Source organism: Hibiscus syriacus, unplaced genomic scaffold (genome assembly GCF_006381635.1).
Source record: "Hibiscus syriacus cultivar Baekdansim isolate YM2019G1 unplaced genomic scaffold, ASM638163v2 tig00110210_pilon, whole genome shotgun sequence".
Taxonomy (NCBI): Eukaryota; Viridiplantae; Streptophyta; class Magnoliopsida; order Malvales; family Malvaceae; genus Hibiscus; species Hibiscus syriacus.
The window spans coordinates 466183-484974 of record NW_024062629.1 but is presented as its reverse complement, the minus strand read 5'-3'; the positions used below and the strand labels follow the sequence as shown (position 1 = coordinate 484974).

The 18792-nt window shown below is 35.6% G+C and overlaps 1 protein-coding gene and 1 pseudogene across 2 annotated transcripts; one reads left to right on the top strand and one right to left on the bottom strand.

Annotated features, from left to right (window-relative positions):
• The first annotated feature begins 11390 nt into the window (after positions 1–11390).
• Positions 11391–18630, top strand: LOC120113601 (protein NUCLEAR FUSION DEFECTIVE 5, mitochondrial-like). Of its 2 annotated transcripts, none has more exons than XM_039134699.1 (2): positions 11391–12794; positions 16987–18630. In XM_039134699.1, the coding sequence occupies exons 1-2, from the start codon at positions 11700–11702 to the stop codon at positions 18613–18615; spliced, it is 2724 nt and encodes a 907-aa protein (XP_038990630.1). In that variant the 5' UTR covers positions 11391–11699; the 3' UTR covers positions 18616–18630. The 2 variants fall into 2 exon arrangements, with proteins under 2 accessions (XP_038990630.1, XP_038990631.1); XM_039134700.1 differs by lacking the exon at positions 16987–18630 and adding an exon at positions 13450–14715 and having other exon boundaries at positions 11547–12794.
• On the bottom strand, positions 14761–15951 carry LOC120113603 (annotated as a pseudogene).
• Positions 18631–18792: the final 162 nt, after the last annotated feature.

Below are 18792 nucleotides of genomic sequence, written 5' to 3'. Positions count from 1 at the left end.
TTATCAGCCTTTGAGTTTCAATTTTCCCGATGAAGATTTGTTGTGCATATCCACGAATAAAGAAGTCAGGACAAATGATGCATCTACATTTTGGAAGCTTTACTTTGACGGAGCATCTAACGCCTTGGGACGAGGAATCGGGGCGGTGTTAATTTCTCCAGAAAATATTTATTATCCCTTTACAAGTAGACTGGAGTTCTTTTGCACCAATAACATGGCGGAATATGAAGCTTGTGTCATGGGATTGAAAGCAGCTATAGAAAGAAAAATCAAACGTCTCAAGATATATGGAGATTCATCGTTAGTGGTGTATCAATTGCGAGGAGAATGGGAAATAAAAGATCCCAAATTGTTGGAATATCGAAATTTTACCCTCGAATTAGTGAAAGAATTTGAGAGAGTCTCCTTCAATTATCTTCCTCGAGAAGAAAATCAAATGGCAGATGCTTTGGCTACATTAGCTGCTATGTTTCAGGCAACTAAGAAAGTTGATATGATGCCAATCAAAATGCAAGTATATGAAATTCCTGCACACTGTTATAGTGTGGAAGAAGAGGTAGATGGTAAACCATGGTATTATGATATCCTGCAATATATCAAAAATCAAAGTTATCCACAAAATGCATCTGAAATTGATAAAAGAACCTTGAGAAGAATGGCTGCTGGATATTTTCTTAATGGCGAGATTATGTATAGAAGAAGCAATGATCAAATGCTATTGAGATGTTTAAATATCAGCGAAGCCAGAAGCATCATTGAAGAAGTACACAGTGGAATATGTGGAACACATGCAAATGGTCTTTCCATGGCCAGAAAAATAATGAGATATGGATACTATTGGGCCACCATGCACACAGATTGCATTGATTATGCAAGGAAATGTCATAAATGCCAGATATATGCAGACAAGATTCATGTACCTCCATCTCCTTTACATGTAATGACAGCACCCTGGCCATTTTCTATGTGGGGAATAGATGTCATTGGTGCAATCACACCAAAAGCATCGAATGGACATTGTTTCATCCTTGTGGAAATTGATTATTTTACCAAATGGGTTGAAGCTGCTTCATATGCCAATATTAAGAGGTCCACAGTATGCAAATTCATAAAGAAAGAGATAGTTTGTCGGTATGGCCTACCAGAAAGGATCATTACAGATAATGCTCTGAACCTGAACAACAAAATGATGACCGAACTTTGTGCACAGTTTAAGATCAAACATGCAAACTCAGTGGCATATCGTCCAAAGATGAATGGGGCAGTTGAGGTAGCAAATAAGAACATCAAGAGAATCATTACAAAGACCACTGAAACTTACAAAGATTGGCACGAGAAGTTACCTTTTGCTTTATATGCATACCGAACTACTGTTAGAACATCTACTGGGGCAATACCTTTTTCTTTAGTCTACGGGATGGAAGCAATCTTACCAATTGAAGTTGAGATTCCATCACTTCGAATTTTGAGAGAAATAAAATTGGATGAATCTGAATGGATCCAAGCTAGATTTGATCAATTGAACCTTATTGAGGAGAAAAGATTGAAAGCTATTTGCCATGGACAAATGTATCAGAAACGGATGATGAAGTCTCATGACAAAAAAGTACATCCAAGAGAATTCCAAGAGGGTGATCTAGTACTAAAAAAGATCTTGCCTATACATAAAGATTTCCGTGGGAAATGGATGCCTAATTGGGAAGGGCCATACGTTGTGAAAAAGGCCTTTTCCGGAGGAGCATTGATCTTGGTAGAAATGGATGGAAAAATTCTGAGAAATCCAATAAACTCGGATTCTGTCAAGAAATATTATGCTTGAAAAAAAAGGGGGGGGTCAAGATGAAAATTCGTAAAGGGCATCTTGTAACCAAAGGAAGGATTTGAGTTGAAAACCTGAATGGGCGGCTCAAATGCATATTGATATTAGGCATCTGGCAATTGAACCCTCTTAAGATTTTGACAGTTTGGGAGAAACTTCACATCTACAAGCATTTTGACAACGTTTGAGATCTTTCAGACAGAAGCTTACATCATTACTCTAAATTGTGTCAATTTGATTAATTTAGAAATACTTATGCTAATAATTTGTTGAGTCATTTGAATTTTTATCATTCTTATGCTTGCCATAACTTTGAATACAATTCTATCTATTTCAAGTTCAATTTATTTGAGATTCAATTTATTTTCGAAAATTCAATTTATTCTTTTATGGATTAACATAATTTTGAAATAAATTAAAGATTTCTGAATATCACTTTATGTTAATACTTTTAAAGGCATGGAATACAAAGTAAGCAAATCGTCACCATCATAAAGCCATGAACAAGTCATTATTTGCACTCTGGTTATATAGGGTAGCATTGGTTACAGTATTCCAAAAGTTGAAGATGACAAGTTTTACTGTCAACTAAACTGTTCCATGATTCAAAAAGAATGGGGTATATTGGAGCAGTAGAAGAGACAGTTCGTTGTAGCAATCATTGCAAGTAAAGGCACCAACAAAAATCTTTAAGCCCATAAATGATGCTTATTTCTTCCAGTAAGGTTGTTAGGCTGGATGCCACCGATAATAAGATCAAGACCGTTAAAACTATTCATCAATTGCTCCAACCGATCATCATTCAGTTCTTGCACATCTATTTTCAAAAGTATACCAAGACAGTAAAAGGCAACCTCTGCATTATTAATCCCAGAGAAAAGAGACAGGACTTTGATACCACCATGGAACATGTCTCTATACAGATCCTTGTATATGTTTTTTTTAGGGAAACCTAGAAGCATTTCCACCTCATCAGATTCAAGTAAAAAATGAATGTGCTCATAGCATCTTCTGGAAGTGTTCTTTGAGTTATCTGATCTGGTTTGGTATGAACTCCAAAACCCCATCATTGGACTTGAAAAATGAATGTGCTCATAGCATCTTCTGGAAGTGTTCTTTGAGTTATCTGATCTGGTTTGGTATAAACCTAAAAACCAATCATCGACTTGAAAAATGAATGTGCTCATAGCATCTTCTGGAAGTGTTCTTTGAGTTATCTGATCTGGTTTGGTATAAACCTAAAAACCAATCATTGAATTTGGAAGATGAATGTGCTCATAGCATCTTCTGGAAGTGTTCTTTGAGTTATCTGATCTGGTTTGATATGAACCCTAAAAACTAATCATTGGATTTGGAAGATGAATGTGCTCATAGCATCTTCTGGAAGTGTTCTTTGAGTTATCTGATCTGGTTTGGTATGAACTCCAAAACCCCATCATTGGACTTGAAAAATGAATGTGCTCATAGCATCTTTTGGAAGTGTTCTTTGAGTTATCTGATCTGGTTTGGTATAAACCTAAAAACCAATCATCGACTTGAAAAATGAATGTGCTCATAGCATCTTCTGGAAGTGTTCTTTGAGTTATCTGATCTGGTTTGGTATAAACCTAAAAACCAATCATTGAATTTGGAAGATGAATGTGCTCATAGCATCTTCTGGAAGTGTTCTTTGAGTTATCTGATCTGGTTTGATATGAACCCTAAAAACTAATCATTGGATTTGGAAGATGAATGTGCTCATAGCATCTTCTGGAAGTGTTCTTTGAGTTATCTGATCTGGTTTGGTATGAACTCCAAAACCCCATCATTGGACTTGAAAAATGAATGTGCTCATAGCATATTCTGGAAGTGTTCTTTGAGTTATCTGATCTGGTTTGGTATAAACCTAAAAACCAATCATTGAATTTGGAAGATGAATGTGCTCATAGCATCTTCTGGAAGTGTTCTTTGAGTTATCTGATCTGGTTTGGTATGAACCTTAAAAACCAATCATTGGATTTAGAAGATGAATGTGCTCATAGCATCTTCTGGAAGTGTTCTTTGAGATATCTAATCTGGTTTGGTATGAACCACAAAAACCAATCATTGGATTTGAAAGATGAATGTGCTCATAGTAGAAATAAGAAGACCCAATAGCATCTTCTGGAAGTGTTCTTTGAGTTATCTGATCTGGTTTGGTAAGAATCACAGAACCAATCATGGGAATTAAAAGATGAACTGCATGATCGTCTTCATTAAGAAGCTTCATTTCAAGCTTCTTCTGCTTATTTCTTTCCCAAAAAATCATAGCCCAAGTTTCGCATTTTCTTGTAATTGGGATCATTGCATAATGGCTTCCTACCTTTTACCGGAAGAAATGCGTCAGCAGCCTTAGCCATTTGAGCAGCACATATAAAATTTGTCACTCTGCAATTGATGAATCAGGATTATATCTCTATGACTATTGAAGACATAGCATCTGAGAATCCCATTTCTTTTCAAGTATAACAGTTTACTCTCCTCATCAGAATCAGAATTCAAGATTTTCTCGGTATCAAAAGAACTATCGATATCTGCGAAATCATCTTGAAAGATCACTTCATAATCAGATGAGTTGTTATCAGAATCAACATGTTGCATGAGTGCGAGCTTTTCAAGAGTCTATACTATTGAGTTTTATTCTCAAGAGATTTTGTGACAATTATATCTACATCTACATTTGTCAAAGATGATAGATTCTCTGATTTGAAGAAGAAAGATTTATTGGGTTTCTACACTGAAGAAATACTCAGTTCACCAATCTGAATCAAATAACTTAACATTCATGCATCATATTTAGGCATTTGCAAAAATAGGTGCATTTTCATTCATTCTCATCCATGTTGAATTTTGACAGGAATTTCGAAGATTTTTAGCAAAGATTCAAATCCATCAATTGATGGATCAGCATTACCAGATAGAGTTCATAATGAGAAGAACTCATCTGAAGAAGGAAGAAGGAGTTCATAATGAGAAGAACTTGTTTAACCTTTTGTTCAAATTCATCACTTGATGGATCAGCTTTTCCAGTTCGAGTCATATGAGAAGAATTCCTGAAGAAGGAAGAAGAAGTTCATAATGAGAAGAACTTGTTTAACCTTTTGTTCAAATTCATCACTTGATGGGTCAACATTTCCAGAGAAAGTTCATAATAAGAAGAACTTATCTGAAGAGGAAGAAGAAGTTCACAATAAGAAGAGCTTGTTCAACCTTTTTCATAATTCTATCACAGAAGCAGATAGATTAGCATTAGCTTTCCCAGAGAAAGTTCATAATGAGAAGAACTTATCTGAAGAAGGAAGAAGAAGTTCATAATGAGAAGAACTTGTTTAACCTTTTGTTCAAATTCATCACTTGATGGATCAACATTTCCAGAGAAAGTTCATAATAAGAAGAACTTATCTTAAGAGGAAGAAGAAGTTCACAATGAGAAGAGCTTGTTCAACCTTTTGCATAATTCTATCACAGAAGCAGATAGATTAGCATCAACCTTTCCAGAGAAAGTTCATAATGAGAAGAACTCATCTGAAGAAGAAAGAAGAAGTTCAAAATAAGAAGAGCTTATTCAACCTTTGGAATGACTCTATCACAGAAGGAAATAGGTCACATCATCCCCAGCGGAAAGTTCATAATGAGAAGAAACTCATCTGAAGAAAGAGAAGATACTAATTTTTTTACCCATTTTGATTTATTTATTATTATTATTACTATAATAATAATAATTATTATTATTATATTATTATTATTATTATTATTATTATAATTATTATTATATAAATATTATTATTATTATTATTAAATATATATATATATATATATATATATATATAACAATAATAAAAAATACAAGCCCAGTCAACCGGCCCAAACCAAACTGAAACCCTAAACATTTAGGGTTTCAACTAGGGTTTCTAACCCTAGCGCCGCAGCCGCCTCTGTCTCCAGCCGCCCCACGTCGACGGGCAGCTGCCAGATGCTCGAATCCACTCACCCAACCTGCAAAGAAAGGACGGAGGTAGCCAACAAAAAAAAAAAGAGAAGACGGAGAATAAAAAAAAAGAAAACCCCACAACACAACAAGGAAAGGAAGAAGAGAGACTTACCGTGAAAGCCACCGCCTTGATCGGAGTCACCACCGGCCTCTAGACGTCACCAAAAACCTTCGAAAACCGAAGGTATTTTTTTAGATTTGCTCCGATCGGGAGCCGTTTAAAAGAAAAGACCATCGGAACCGTCATTAGGACGGTCCGATCTACGTTTTAATGTAAAAAAAATTATTCTGGCCACCGAAGACGGTGGCCGGCGGCGAGATCAACGCCGGCGAGCGGCTGCCGGCCGGAGAGCTTCTCTCTGTTTTAGAGAGAAGCGAGAGAATTTTTTTCTCTCTCAGAGAAGAGAGAGAGAGGGAAGAGATGAGAAATGAAGCTGGCCCTTCGGGCCAGCCGATTTTGGCTTTAAATAGCCCTTCCCGAACGACACCGTTTCGGGGAAGGCTATTTGTGTAATTAAATAAAAGTTAAATCCTTTCCGCAGTCATCCTAATTTGTAAACTTTACATTTTAGTCACTAAATCAATTTATAATCCTTTTAATTCAGTTCTTTAATTTTAATTTTATTTATTTTAGTCCTTGTATTAAAATAATAATTTAGTAAAATGACAGATTTAGTCCTTTATTTTAATAATTATTTTTTTAATCTGAATAGTAATTTTAATTTATTTAATCTAATATCCGAATTTTATATAATTTTATTTTAGTCAATAAATTAATAATAAGGAAATAGCATTTAATCCCTATAATTTTGATTAATTATGAATTAGTATTTAATTTCATTTTACTAATTTAGTCATTAATTTTAAATATTTTATTTATTTTATTGCTTTTAAATATATAGTTCTAATTGTATTCTTATTGTTTTAATTTTACTTGTTTATATATTTAAATATTTTATTATTATTATGTAGTCATAAATATATATATAATAATAATAATTATTATTTTTCAATAAATTATTTTTTTTTCAATATCGAAGAATATGGCAGTCTTAATACAACTGGATGTCCTATTCTGGTATTTTAAAATTAAATATTAATAAAAAATTATTTTAATTTTATTTAAATATTTATTAATATCAAAGAAAAGAGCTGTCTTAAGGCACCTAGAATTTTCTGATATTTTTAAATAAATAAATATTTTTTTATAATTTTGAAATAATAGGATTATAAATTAAATATATTTTAAATTTTTAAATTTTTAATAATAGAGACAATTTATAATTAAAAAGTATCACTTTTGGGCGTTGTAGGGGTGCTAATCCTTCCCTAAACGTAACCGACCACGAATCCCTTTTTACTATTAAAAAGAACGAATTTTTGGTTAAAACGCAGATCAGTTTATCTTTTAACTGATGTTTTCTTAAAAACTCTTTTAAAAGATAATTTTTTTAGGTATTCGACCACCTGACTCAAAAGGCCGATGGCGACTCCCCAAATTATTTTCAAAACCATTTATTTACATCAATTTTCCCGCTAAATAAATATTTCGTGCCCGGACGAAAACCGGTTACGACACAGTTTTCTACTGTCTTCTATCTGAGCGGCTGTACCAGTGACATAAAATTTCCACATGGTTCGTCTGAGTTCTATATCGAAAGCTTAATTAGCTAGATGTGCCTAGCTTAACAGTCGTCTACAGGTATGCCGTATTGAACTATAGAATAGTTATTCCTAAGGTGCAGTGCTCTCCCCAAACGTGAAGATAAGTTGCTGCTCATCAAAAGAATGTAAATGTATTGATCATGCAAATGAGCAGATAATAGAGATACTTGTAGGAGGATGGCAGTTGAGCCAGAGCCATATAGAATATGCCTTTGCTATGCCGAAACAAAATCGTTTTTCCATGTCTACTACTTGCAAACATGTAAGTGGGAGACCAAGTTGAAAGGTTTGCAATTGAAGAAAAGATGTTTAGACTGATTATTACCTTGATTTCATTCACTTCAATAGAAATATCAGCATCAAAACCAAACCAAAATAGAAACAATCAAAAACGCAGGCTAAAATTATCACCAAGTAATTGAGAGGAAACCAGCATACTTGAGCCCATCCTGGGACACATAAAACAAACACCTCTGCAGACGACGTGCTCGAACCATTTGATAATGAATGCTCAAACACTTCTACAAACGACGTGAGAACTTATTAAAACACTACATCATACATGTTTTATACTTTGAATATATTAAAATATCAATAAAATCTAAAATATCATTCCAAACACAATATTTTCGGGCATGGATTCGTGTATGATCAGATCGTTGTTGGAATCATGTCCGAGCAAGCTTCTCAAAATCAGTCTGGAATACACAGCACAGTTGACAGTTCCATTTGCAAATCGTCGCAATTTTCTCACCAATGCAAGCGGATTCGAGCTAGCAAACAGGTCCTTCAATAGATAAATTTGAAGGTAAGGATTGTTGTTAATGCTCAGAATTAAAACATTTGTACTACTGTTTAATTTTTATTTTAAAGACTATTTTAATGTTGTTATATTGAAATGATAGTTTTTCCCTGATTATTTAGCTTATAAATTGTGCACATCTTTTCTCATTTGATACATCCATAAGCAAATGACATTTACTTTGAAACACACTTTGATTTTCGTAAACTTTTCCTTGAATGTTGTTCTGAGTTGAGATATCTTCGAGATGTACGAAACTTGGAGACCCGTACTAATCGAGGGGATCATTTGTCTATTTATAGCGACTACATATATTAGAACGAATTTATTTATAAAACAATGGTTAATACCGCGACACGGTTAATCGAATCTTTGCTTATGTATTTTATTTTATATTTTTTCATCAGTGTTAAATGTCTCGGTTTACAACGGTCTATTTTTCAACGAGGATAATCAATCTCACCCTCGTTGTTCATCATATTTAAAAAAAAAATCTCCTATCCTTTTCTCTCCTTACTCAGATCATCAACAGAATCTAACCTTGATTATGGGGGAAGTGCTGTGGAAATTCCGGACACAGTAACCCCATGAGAAGGTCTTGCCGATACTCACGGAGGGCAAGGGAGCCGATGCGGCGGGTCCAAATGCTTTGTTAACGAATGACTTAGTCTCCTCCTCCATCATATTGGCTGCATCTTTTCAGGAGGATTCAATGTCGACGGCTGCACCTTCGAATTCTGTAGTAACCTTGCCCACCTCTGGTGAAAATAATTGAGTCATTGAGCCCTTCATAGTCTCGGCTTCATCTCCTGGCGAGATCAACACGTTTTCGGTGAAGTCATTGTTTTGGTCGTCGTCTCCTAATACTGAAACAGGTATACTCAACCAGAATACGACAACCAAACCAACCTTCGCCATCCCTCTTTGGCTTATCAAAAATAACACTCAACTAAAATAGCAGCGTTGATGGGTTTTGAATTTAGTCAATCATAAGTCATTCTTTTCGATCTGATCCACGCTTATACTGACATACAACAAATAAAACAATTGTTTATGGATGTTTGATGGTGTGAAACTCGAAGAAGATATTGGATTGTTATTCGATGGTGTAAAAATTCGTGGCGTTTGGTTGGATGAAATTCCTTGAAATTGGGAGAATTAGAATCAAATTCCACCACTTTCTCATGTTTGGTTCAAGTTTTTTAAGAAAATTGGAATCCCTCATAGCTTCAACTTTCCATCAAAGGAGGGAAAGCGAATTCCATCCAAGAATGGATGAAATTCAATTCCCTTATTGGAAAGAATTGAAATTTGATCATACTACTCTTATCAATCTTTTGGTAACTTATTTATATATTGAATAAAAATATTTTTTTATTATTTCGGGTCGGGTCGGGTTTCTAATTCATATATTCGGGTCGGGTGAAATTTTATTTTGGTCGGGTCGGGTCGGTTTTTTTAAGTGTGCTATTCGGGTCGGGTCGAGTTCGGGTTTAGGGTGAAAAATACCCGACCCGAAAATATATATAATTTTACCTTATATATTTAGGAATAATTACAATAATACCCCTCTCTATATATATTTTTTCAATTAAGTCACTGTTTTTATTGAATAAAAATAATTTTTTATTATTTCGGGTCAGGTCGGGTCGGATTTCTAATTCATATATTTGGGTCGGGTCGGGTGAAACTTTATTTTGTTCGGGTCGGTCGGGTTTTTTAAGGGTGATATTCGGGTCGGGTTAGGGTTTAGGGTGAAAAAAACTGGACCGACCCAAAAAATAATAATATAATTTTAGCTTATATATTTAGGAATAATTACAATAATACTCCTCTATATATTTTTTTTCCAATTAAGTCAATGTTTTTATTGAATAAAAATAATTTATTATTATTATTTTGTGTCGTGTCGGGTCGAATTTCTAATTCATATATTGAATAAAAATAGTTTTTGATATATTTTTTTGTAACTAATTAACATACTCTGATTGAAATGTATCAAAATATTGTTTTATCTTTTGGTCACTTATTAACATTTTTTGATTGCGATGATTTTAACTTATGATGTTTATTAGTATGATTTTTATAATTTATTGAAATGAATAATCAATCAATAAAATGAGAATTTAATATTTTTTAATTTTTTATAATATATTACTACATGTAAGTTGTAAAACAAACTAAAATAAAGCAAAAGAAAAACAAGAAGGGTAATTCTGTCATTTTACATTACTGAAATCAAATTCATTTGATATGTCTGCGAACCAAACAGAATATGGAATTGGATTTAAATTTCATTTCGTGCCAACCAAACATAATATGGAATTATATTCCAATTCCTGACAGATTCTAATTCATTCAAAGATTCCAATTCCCTTATAAACATTACAGAGAACCAAATGCTACCTTAAATACGGTCAATAAAATTATAATTTAAAAAGAATATTAGCCCCCAGCCCTAGGCCAAGCCCCAGGCCTCAACGCCCCTAGCCAGTCAGCTTTGATTTTTTATTTTAAATTTCAAATTATTTATTTTCCAAACCTTCTAAATATTTATTTTAATAGTATTTAAGTATGTTTTGATAAATATATAATAGATATATAAAATTACAATATATTAAATTTTTATTAGATTAAAGTTATTATTCAGATCGAGTAATATACATATTTTATTAATCTACCAACTAACTGCTTAAGGGTTCTAAATCAAATTTGTGAAGTTGGATGGTTAATGATGATCAATAATGAAAATCAATATTAATCAATAATAGTGATGAGCGACGATTAATAGTGAAAAATTTGATTGAATGTGTGGATTAAATATAATTTTATTTAGAGATTAATGATTAAAGTAGCATTTTGTCTAAAGTTTAGGCTCAAATTAGTGTTTTACCTAAAATTTAAAAATCAAGTTAAAATTTATTTATTTTTACTAATGTCTTCTCTTCAAACTAATGTTAACTGTTAAAAGAAAAAGCAGTTTCAAACCTAAAAAAAAAGGGGTAAAATAAAGCCCAAACCCAAAATGATTGGATGGTCAGCCTGTGCACAAGAACTGTCCGTTTGCCGCTTTACTAATTATCTTCTCTAACAAAACAAAAAACAATGAGAGGAAGAAGCCCTAGTCATCTCCCCTTCTGATCAGTCTCTCTACTAAACCCTTCAAATCTAAGCCGTCCATTTGAACACTTTACTTTCAGGGCAACCTTCGCCTCCGCCCACCTTTCTCTCTCTTTCTCGTGAACCAAACAGATTGGCTCATCTCCCTTAATCGACTTGCTTCATATCATCCCTGACTGTTTATCTCCCAGGTATTTACATTTTATAATCAGTATTTTCATTGGTCTTCTTTAAGCTTCTGAGGAATACGGCACCAGTGTTTTGGTTTCTATTGTAGAGTAAACATGAACTTGAAGCATTTAGTTTTTGGGAAAACAATCAATAATTTATCAAAAATCAATGCCAAACCAGCTTCTGTGAGGTCCAAGGACTTGTCTACCATTTCAGCCGCAATATCTCCTTCCATCCATCAAGTAAGTAGTGGTCAAAATTATGCATATCTTCAAAACCCTAAAAACCCTAAACCCACTTTCCCTTTTCTTAGATATATTTACTCAACCCGAGAAACTAGGCTAAGTTATGCTGGTGTTGAAGCAAAACTTGTGTCTAGTGAATCTGAGGATGAGGAGGATGGAGCTGTGAACGAGTTTTTATCTCGATTCATTTGGATAACGAGAGGGAAGCTAACTGAAGTATACACGGATTGTAATAAGGAGACAATTGATGGGATGCTTTTAGTCATTGTGGAGAAGGTTGTGGAAGAGATGGAGAAGGGTGGTATTCAGCAGATGGTCGGTTCGACAGTGGCGATGCCGACGCAGGAATTTAGTGAAGATTTATGGAGGACTGTATGGGAAGTGAGTAATATGGTGTTGGAGGATATGGAGAAGGCGAGGAAGAAGGAGAAGATGAAGCTGTTTTTGCAATCGGAAGAAGTGAAAGAAATGTGTAGGTTTGCGGGTGAAGTTGGGATTCGTGGGGATTTATTGAGGGAGCTTCGATTCAAATGGGCTAAAGAGAAGATGGAGGAGAAAGATTTTTATGAGAGTTTAGAACGGTTTAGGCATAAAAAGCAAGAGAAGGTTGGAAATGTTTTAGATAAACATGGTGTTGCAACAGAAGATACACCAAAGGTTGCGTCTCTTCCTAAAAGAAAGGGAAATATTAAGTATAAGATATATGGACTTGATATGTCGGATCCTAAGTGGGCTGAAGTGGCTCATAAAATCCATGAGAGAGAGGAAATGATTTGGCCTAAAGAGCCAAAGCCAATACATGGGAAGTGCAAATTGGTCTTGGAGAAAATCCTGTCATTAAAAAAGGAGGATGATCCTTCACAGCTTTTGGCTGAATGGATAGAACTTCTGCAACCAACTCGTGTTGACTGGATCACTTTGCTCGAAAAGTTGGAACAACAAAATCCTGACATACACTTGAAGGTATAGATTTTCTCTTGTCCAGCCCGTGCCTTCACAATAACTTGCTTGATACTTTCCTGTTATTACATGATTTATATCTCATATTATTGATTATTAGTATTGAGTTTTTGTTTTTCTATGCAAGTTTGTGATATATTATAATATATGTGTGCGCTAGTGCATCATCCTATATTATTTCTTCCTGGAGGTCATGAAAGTCATGCTCCTCCTCATTTCTCTTTCATATGATGCATTTCATTCATAGCTATGTGTTATTGTTCAAACACTCTAGGAGTTTATCTGCTTATAACAGCTAGAGAATCGTGCCTACCATAAGTTTTTTCCTGCTGAATTCCTCTTTATTATTACACTTCATCATTGATATTGTTGTGCTTTTCATATTGATCGTTTTAATACTATTTTTATTTTGAAAATTATTAAGTGGCAGTATTAGTTGACTTTTGCCTCTTAATGGAAAGGGTCCAGTGGATTTGGTTTCTAGGCATATGCATTTCTATTTCTCGTTTCATAAATTATATGTATATGTATATGTTTAAGAAGTGTTTTCTCTTTTTGATCTAGTTGAACAAGACATTTAAAAATGAGCATTTGCGTTGTAAAATGTGAGTGGACCTACAAATTCTGAACTTGTTATTATGATGTTGAATATTCATAGATTACAGAACTGGTCCTGCGTGAAGAATCTTTCCAAACAAGTGGTAGTGACTATACCAAACTGATTGATGCATATGCTAAAGAGACTGATGTAGAAGGTGCCGAGAGAATCCTTAAGAAGATGGTTGAAAGTGGCATAATGCCTGATAGTTTAACAGCTACAATTCTTGTTCACATGTATAGCAAGGTGGGTAATATTGATCGTGCTAAAGAAGCGTTTGAAAGCTTGAGAAGCTATGGCTTCCTGCCGGATGTGAAAATCTACAGATCAATGATAATGGCATACATTAATGCTGGAGAAACTCGACTTGCTCAGTCTTTGCTTAAAGAGATGGAAACAAGAGACATCAAACCTTCGGAGGAGATTTACATGGCTTTACTCCGGTCTTTTGCTCACCATGGTGATTGTATGGGAGCTAGTCAAATTGCGAATATCATGCAGTTTTCCCCATTCCAACTGAATATGGAGTATTTTTCACTACTTGTTGAGGCACATGGGAAAGGTGGTGACCCTGATCAAGCCAGGAGCAACTTTGACAACATGATAAAACATGGCCACAAACCAGATGACAAGTGCACTGCCAACATGATCGCAGCTTATGAGAAGAAAAATTTATTGGAGAAGGGCTTAGACCTTCTAATGCAGCTGGAGAAGGATGGTTTCGAACCCGGGATAGCAACATACTCTGTTCTCCTGGGTTGGTTTGGTAAATTGGAACTGGTTGATGAGGTCGAACAGCTATTGGGAAAGATAGCAGAACTTGGTGAAGTTCCTCCTCTAAAGGTTCATGTAAGCCTCTGTGATATGTACTCGAGGGCTGGAATCGAGAAAAAAGCTCTCCAGGCCCTTGGAGTTTTGGAAGCTAGGAAGGATGAATTGGGTCCCCATGAGTTTGAGAGAGCTATAAATGCACTAATTGCTGGTGGATTTGTGCACGATGCTCGAAGGATTCATGGGATAATGGAGTCGAAGGGCTTTAAGGCATCGGAGCAATTGAAGATGGCTCTGATGGCATCTCGGACTTTCAGCCAGAGAAGACCCTTAAATAGATAGCCTAGTCGTTAGAATCCTTTGCTTGCAAGAGATGAATAAGATGGTTAGTTAAATTTACAAGTACACCCAGTAGCAAGTGGGGATGTAATTGATGAACTAGTGAGATAAAGCTTTGATGGTTTGTCTGTCAACCTAATTCTCTTTTGAGGCATTGAACATGGTTTTCAGTTTTTATCGTTGATCTACTGCTGCAATGCAATGCATAATTTTCGACGTTATTGATTTATACAATTTTTTTTTATTAAAAAAGAAGTAATTTTAGTAGTAATCTCCTTTGATGAAGTTGTTGAGTCGGTTCAATTCTCCATATTGTTGTTCCACCACACCCCGGACATCGTCTACTATAGAAACCATGCCCACTACTCTCCCATCTATCACCGGAACATGCCGTATGTGATTGTCTGGTTGCCAAATCAAAGTGAAACTGAGCTCATATTCTCGAATAAGTCTAAAATACAATCATTAAGTTAGAATAAACTTACCAGAGCGTTACTTTTTACAACAAATTAACGTTTTATTTTGAATATCCGAGAATATTACATTTTTTTATAATAAATCATATAACTTGCGTAACTATTGAAGACATTTTTATTTGTAATTGAAATTATTATCACTTGTGAAACTTTTAAAGTAAAAAACTAATATTTAAGGTTAAAACTCGCTACAATATAACATTTTAAGCTAAAATTCGACGTATATTAATTTTAGATACAACAGAACTACTAGAGATACTCTCATAAATTACCGTCCAATGCACAAGCCTTACCTGTCATAAGTTGCATTGCTTGAAGAATGCTTGTATCAGATTTCACCGTGATTAGCTTCTCCTGTTTCAAAAATGATAGATTTAATGGTAGCAAAAACACAAATAAAGAAGAAAAAAGTGTTTGGAAAGAGAGAAAACACCTTATTGGTCATGATTTCCCCCACTCTCGTGCATTTTGGTGATCTTCCTTGCCCAATGATCTTCCTCAGTTAGTCTCCCAAATTAAGACAATAATTATATTCATACTGAAACTCCTTGTTATGCTAATTATTTGTTTTACCTCTTTCAGTGATGATTCCTGCAATATGTTGTTGGTCTCCCAGTTTTAACACCACCAATGACCCAATGTTATGTTGTGCCATCTGCAAAATTTGCTTGCTTCTTTTTAATAAAAATATTCTACAGCAGAGCAGAGGGTGGTAGTTGTAAGTGATGCATGCTACTTACATTCTTCATGGCATCATCAACATTGTCATTGATGCGGCACCAAATCCAAGACCCGACTGTCTCTTCACCTTTTGTCATCGGTACATCTTCTACTGTCGTGTTCTCTAATCCCTTCTCTTCCATTTCCATGGATTGAGAAGACATCATGGTTTTACTGCCTCCTGAATGCCTTAGAATTGCTTACCTTAAATCATTTCCTGCCAGCATGATCTTAGTCCTTGGATCAGCCCTTGCATTATGTTGCCACTGTAAACTAATGATCAGATACAAATATACATACATACTTTTACAAGTGTATATATATGTTTTACGTTATAATTCAGAATTGCATACCTCAGAAAAGAAAAGCAGCTTCTAATGGTACTATGGACAATTGATAATGAAGCTGATGGCCCTTTCTATCCAAGAATATTGCCTTGAAATTTCTTTAATTTAAGGAAAGGAATTCTTTTCTTGATTAACTAGACAGAGGAAACCCAAAACCTTGCTCTGCTTGTGCTTTTTGCGGGAAGCTTCTTTTCCTTGCTTCCATGGAATTAAAGCATGAAACCAACAATACATTTTGAACGGATCTCTAGGCTTGTTTACATTGCAGTATTATTGTTGTTAAATGTAATTGAGGTTTAAGCCCTTCTACCATGCTGAAATCCAAGATTCGATCCCTCTACTTTAACTCAGCACAATTTGATCCCTCTGTTAGTATATACCAAATCCCAATTGATAGCAATGTTAACGGCTGACTTTAAATGAAATTTTCTTATAATAAAATCCATGCCATCACGTTAGCCATGGTTGTTTTGTTTATAACATTATAAAAGTGGATGGATCAAATTATGACAAATTTAAGTAGAAGGATTAAGTATCACATTTTAGGTTAGTAGAGGAATTAAAACCATAATTAGACCGTATCCTCAGAGCTGCTCGTGAGAGAAACATGACTCACGTGGGTGGAACAATGATTTATGCCTGTAAGAAAAGATTAACGAAGACATTGAAGGCAACAATGAACAAATATCAGATGCTATCCCTATCAGACAAGAAAAGATACATGCTTACTTTAAGAATCCAGAACATTTCATAAAAATGATTTGCCCTGTTGCAAAAGCAAGAAGAAAGTTACATTCCAAGGCATCAGACTCAAACCTATATACGCATACCACACATCATATTGAGTTATATCATCCCCAAACACCATCCATCTTGATTCTCATTCATTGTTCTCTTCTCTTTCTTTTTTTTCGGATTTCTTGATATCATAGATGGGAGAGCAGAGGCAACTTCTCCGTTTTCGACTCCCGTGGCTGTCATCAGCTGCGACTACCCGTCCTGTAGCTGCTGCACGTCCTGCAGCTCAAACTGAAGCCCCTTCCCAGCCAAACACTACGACCCCTGTCCAACGACCACCATTTCGGCCTCCCGGGACTGCCCCACAACAGACCCCTCCGACCCATCCTCAAGCACCCACCCGAAAAAAAGAACCTCATCCATTATCAGCATCTCGTGGAGCAATTCAAACTCTGGATACCTTGCAATCTCGAACACCGTCTCGGGTACCCACACAAGCAAGGGCTGTCTCAGTCCCTCCATCTCCATCTCGCATTGTTTCCCGGCCTCAATCAACAGAACAGGCAGTCTCCAAGCAACAATCTTCATCGCGTTTGACCTCTCAGCCAACAGGCCAAACATCTCCGCAGCCCTTTTCTCCATCACATCGAGCCACTCAAGCACAAGCATTGTCTCCAAATAAATCCCCAACAGCTATACAAGAAAGGTCCCAACCTCCAAGTTCCAGTCAATCCCCACCGTCTGCCTCACAACATACTGAGCCATCTGGTGTTGCAGTAAAGCCTTCAGAGGCATCAGTTGAGATAAAAGAAGTTGCACCAATTACTGGCGCAACTACAGAAAAACCTTCAGCATCATTAAAGCCGAAAGAAAGGGCAGAAAGGAAGATGGTTGCGGAAGAACGCAGGAAAGAAACAGCAAAGGCTTCAACTCATGAAGAGCCCAAGCAGAGAACTGTTACTAAACTCCTTCCTTCAACAAATGATGGTGGGATGAAAACCAGAGAGCAATTTGAGGCTGCCCCGGAGATACGAAAACGACACCAGAAAAAGCAAGAAGAAATTGGAACAAAGAAGAGATTGACAACACCAAGCACGGATGAAAAAGAAATGAAAACTATGCTGAATCCAAAAATTGAGAGCACACCAAATAAAGCTCATCAAAAGCATGTCTCTTCAAATTGGGAACAAGTTCCCTTGCATGAAGAGATCAGGGAAGATATTTCTAAGTTTGTTCATAAGCTCACCACAGGGCAACCACAGCTGCCAACAGAACAACAGTTAATCAGTGTTCTAACCCTAGCAGGTGAAAATAGAGGAGCATCTTTTCACTTGGGTTCAGAATCAAGCAAAAAGGATGGATTAGTGCACATTCACCGGGGTTATAAGATCAACCCAGATGACAGCCCTGATGCTACCACTGATGGAGAAGGAAGCTTGAGGGGAAGGACGCCTAAGGATTCAGCAACCAAAGAAAATCCAGCATCAAGAGCATATGTCAATAATAACATACAAAGCATCAATAATTCATTTGTGTCTGAAAGTTCTGTGAATGCACAAAATCCAGGTGTTCATCTTGAACTTTTACACAATTTAGCAGAATTAATCAAGTCCAGTACTAAGGCAGAGCATGCTGAGCCACGCAAGGCTGAATGTAATATTACATCAACGGAGAAGCTTACACGTGAGCCTACAGTACGAAGAAGATGCCTCAGAGCGCTTTTTGCAGAATCAAGTGGCTCGGACCCAGATAATCCCAAAAAGCCTCGACGACATGGTTGCCGCTACAGCTGTGAGGGGAAGAACAAACAAAAAGAGAAAGGGGTTCTATGGTAACATAAATTGAAACTATGTAATAAATACTTACCAGTTTGCAGACCGCATATGCAAACAAGATATAGAGAATGACTATGATACACACAATAAAGATGTCAAATTGTCCACAATCAAGCTCCAGGCCCATAATGCCTTCTGCATTTTCATGATTTATTGGATATTTCATAACATTAAATA

Excerpts from the sequence above, each read along its gene's own strand:
- LOC120113601 (XM_039134699.1), top strand. The coding sequence starts at position 11,700 with ATGAACTTGAAGCATTTAGTTTTTGGGAAAACAATCAATAATTTATCA. Across the intron at positions 12,795-16,986 it reads ATCCTGACATACACTTGAAG|AGGCAACTTCTCCGTTTTCG; the intron begins GTATAGATTTTC and ends ATGGGAGAGCAG.